Source organism: Mesitornis unicolor, unplaced genomic scaffold, assembly GCF_000695765.1.
Source record: "Mesitornis unicolor isolate BGI_N332 unplaced genomic scaffold, ASM69576v1 scaffold24103, whole genome shotgun sequence".
NCBI classification, from domain to species: domain Eukaryota; kingdom Metazoa; phylum Chordata; class Aves; order Mesitornithiformes; family Mesitornithidae; genus Mesitornis; species Mesitornis unicolor.
In genome coordinates, this window is record NW_010177022.1 from 50,794 (window position 1) to 54,244 (window position 3,451).

The 3,451-nt window shown below is 44.4% G+C and overlaps 1 protein-coding gene across 1 annotated transcript in view; it reads right to left on the reverse strand.

Annotated features, from left to right (window-relative positions):
- Nucleotides 1-1,351: 1,351 nt before the first annotated feature.
- The window catches only part of ANKK1 (ankyrin repeat and kinase domain containing 1), a 6,213-nt gene continuing 4,113 nt past the window's right edge, over nt 1,352-3,451 (reverse strand). The window contains exons 7-8 of the mRNA XM_010181932.1: nt 3,079-3,124; nt 1,352-2,700 (exon numbers count right to left, since the gene is read on the reverse strand). Of these exons, the coding sequence (XP_010180234.1) occupies nt 1,352-2,700; nt 3,079-3,124 (1,395 nt within the window). The remainder of the gene's footprint in view (nt 2,701-3,078; nt 3,125-3,451) is intronic.

Genomic DNA, 3,451 nt, shown 5'->3' on the forward strand with positions numbered 1-3,451 from the left:
GTTCTCTTGTGTCAACCTTTAAGCAATAACTTCTTCTTTGGGGCTAGAACGACTCCATTACTCTGCAGCCAGCACATTGAATGACCTATGCTGCTACCTAGCTTACTGTTGAGCAATTTCCCTGACCCTTCACCTCTAAAAACAACCCCCAGAGATAGGACCAGGCATAAAAATAAGATGCATTTATCATAAAGCCCATCTACTTATCCACAAAAACACAGATATTTTCAGCAGAAAACACTGACTCTAAGCAACTGAGTTCCATACCTTAATCCCTGCTCTCCAGAAGACACCATCTCCTATGCGAAGGCTCTTAAAGACCAGCCTTTTAAGCTAATACCTACAGCAGACTGTTATAAGCCCCATCAGTCCATTTCCACAGAGTAAGTGCCTGCTAACTCTCCCAGCTGCTCCGTGCTCTTAAAAAGAAAGAAAGGCTATGAGAATTAGCCAAATTAGGCACTGCTTTTCTAAGCAGGAAGTCTTACAACCAGTCTGTGAGACTCCCACAGCAGCACTCTGTAGTCAAAGCTGGAGGTTATTGGTAGCTGTCATGGTAGGGAATGGGATTCAGAACTGCACTCACTTTCTGGCTTATCCTTAGAGCCATCTTTCTAATAACAGCCTCAGTGTTTTAAGTACCGAGTGTGGAGGTTGTCAATAAGTATTTTGAATGCTTAGGAAAAAAGCCCTTGGCTTTTTTTTTTCCTGAAGGAATGCAGTGGAATTACTCTGGAATTTCTTTTCTCTGTGTTGCATCAGTTAAATACTTTCTACTAGTGATTTTTCTTCCTTCTTTATTTTTTAATAAAAGCTCTTATTACAAAAATGAGATGTCAGAAAACCTGACACATTACTGTACCATATGCTTAGTGTCTATTTCCAGCAGCAGGTGAGAATCTCATGATTCAATTCCCACCTGTGCCAAGGCCATTTTACACCAATCTACTTTGTAGGAAAACATGGAATAAAAGCAATAAAATCTGTGGAAGACACATATATATGGGTTGCTGTGCACAGTTTCAGCATTGCTCATATGAAAAAGGAGTATTTATATCCGTTTCCATCCTGGCACAGTAAGTATTAAAGAGGGAGAGCATTGCCTAAAGCTAGCATCACCAAGCCAAAATGTTTGTCAAGCTTGGTCAGACTCTGGAAAATAACTTGTTGGTTTCCTTCTGCAGCTTTTTCTTTTACTCTTTTAGTGTTCATTCTTTGGAACTTGCATTTAAAAACAAACAAACAAACAAACACAACAATTCCTGTAATTGGCAGGTGACAGGATATGGTGATTTAAGGCATAGCACCTGATACTGGAAAACTCAAGTCATAAATGCCAGACTTGATGAATCTACAAATCTGTCCTTCCTGGAACAAATCTGGGTCTTGAAATCTTAGCATCATTCACCAGAGTCCCACTCCCCAATTTATTCATCAATGAGTCTTTGTCTTGAAGCAACATAATGATGTTTTCTTTCTGATGTCTAATTGCCAACTGAAGGGCTGTACAGCCAGTGATATCTTCCACGTCAAGCAGAGCACCGGCCTTAATCAAGGTCTTTATAATGGCCATATTGCCCTTGAGGATCGCAAGGTGCAAGGGTGTCCAGCCCACTCTGTTCTTAGCATTGACATCTGCCTTGCACTCCAGAAGATTGATGACAGTCAAAAAGGAGCCCCGCTGGACGGCAAAATGGAGAGGAGTCCACTCCGACTTCTCAGCGATGTTGGGATCTGCCCCACACCTCAGCAGCTCGCACACTACCGGCTCATCGCTGTAGCGAGTAGCCAAGTGAAGCGGTGTCCAGTCCATGCTTCCTTTGGCGTTCAGTTTGGCGTGGCTGTCTTTCAGCAGGTGGATGATTTCAATGTGTCCTTTGAAAGAAGCCAGGTGCAGAGGAGTCCAACCTTTGTCTGTCCTCAGCTCCACATTGGCTCCGTATTTGATGAGTTTCTCGCAGATTAGATACTTCCCTCTCACCACAGCCAGGTGCAGGGCGCTGTAATGATTTTGATCCAGGCTGTTGACAGAGGTCCTGTTCCTCAGCAAATAATGGACTACCCTGAACTTCCCCCTCTCCACAGCAACGTGAAGTGGGGTTCTGTGGTTCTTCTGCTTTTTCTCCAGGTCCGCTCCTTGACTGGCGAGCAGTTTCACCAAGCTGACGTGTCCAAAACACGCTGCCACATGGAGAGCAGTTTTCCCGTCAGCCTCCTGGGTGTTGGAGTCAGCCTGGCGAGACAGCAGGACTCGGGCCACATTCTCAAAGTTGTTCTGTGATGCCAAGTGCAGCGGGGTCCACCCATCGCGCTCTTGAGCATTTACCTGCGCCTGGTGGTCCAGCAAAAGGCGTACGATTCTGTCGTCCCCATTCTGAGCAGCAAAGTGAAGAGGTGTCCAGCCATCATCATCAGGCATATTGATGTCTGCACCGTGCTCTATGAGAACTGAGCAGATCTCTGGTGACCTCTTCTGAACAGCCATGATGAGTGGGGTGTAGCCACAGACTACCTGGCTGTTCACATTGGCTTTACAGCTCAGGAGAAACTTCACCTTTTCCACGTTTCCCTGGATCACCGTGAGGTGAAGCAACGTGAGGCCATTTTCATGGACTCCACAGATTTCCTCAGACTGGTTTTCCTCTGGACTTTCAACCTCACTGTAAGAAGGTGGGATACGAACCTCCTTATTATCAGTTTCTGAAGACAGGGGAAACAAAACCGAAGTAAAAGAGTAAGACCCAGTGAAATAGCTTGGTGTGCACAAGATGGGAGGGAGAGCATGTGAATCTTCATAGTATGAAATGGAATAAAAGGCATTTGAGAGATGGCAAATATGAAATGAGGCAAGACCAGTACATGTAGTCTCTTAGAAAGCAGCAAGGCGTTTGGCCTCTCCCTCACAGGAACTGTATCTGCTATTTCCTGTAGAGTTCATTTTCCTTAACTTAAGAAAAGTCACCCACATAGAAAATTTTCTTGAGCCATATCCTTATCACTGGAGAGTGAGGAAATAGGCTATTTTTTGTAGGTTTCCCCTTCTTTATTTTTGAATTATCAAGAAATTCCCCTACTTACCACCACTTCTAGCATCTTGAGGGAAGGTGAACTCTTCTTTGTCACTCTCATTTTTAGGAAGGAGAAAAGAGAAAGCCATAAGACGAGGTTGCTTATTCGCATTCTGTAATGTTTGCACAGAGTTCCCCTTTGCTACTGCTCTAGAATTCTGTATTGTCATTCGAGTGGCTTGTAGCCAATCCCGTTACTGCATCCAAAACTCAGCAGAGCAAATCATGATACGAACAGGAATGTGGGAGCCTGAAAACGATCTGTGGATATCAATGAGATTTTCCTCCTCCTACACATTTGCTCCCAAACATAAATATACTCTACTTCCTCATTGCAGCACGTGCCCATGGCAGCATCCCAGCTAGTCATTTTCTTTGTTGTG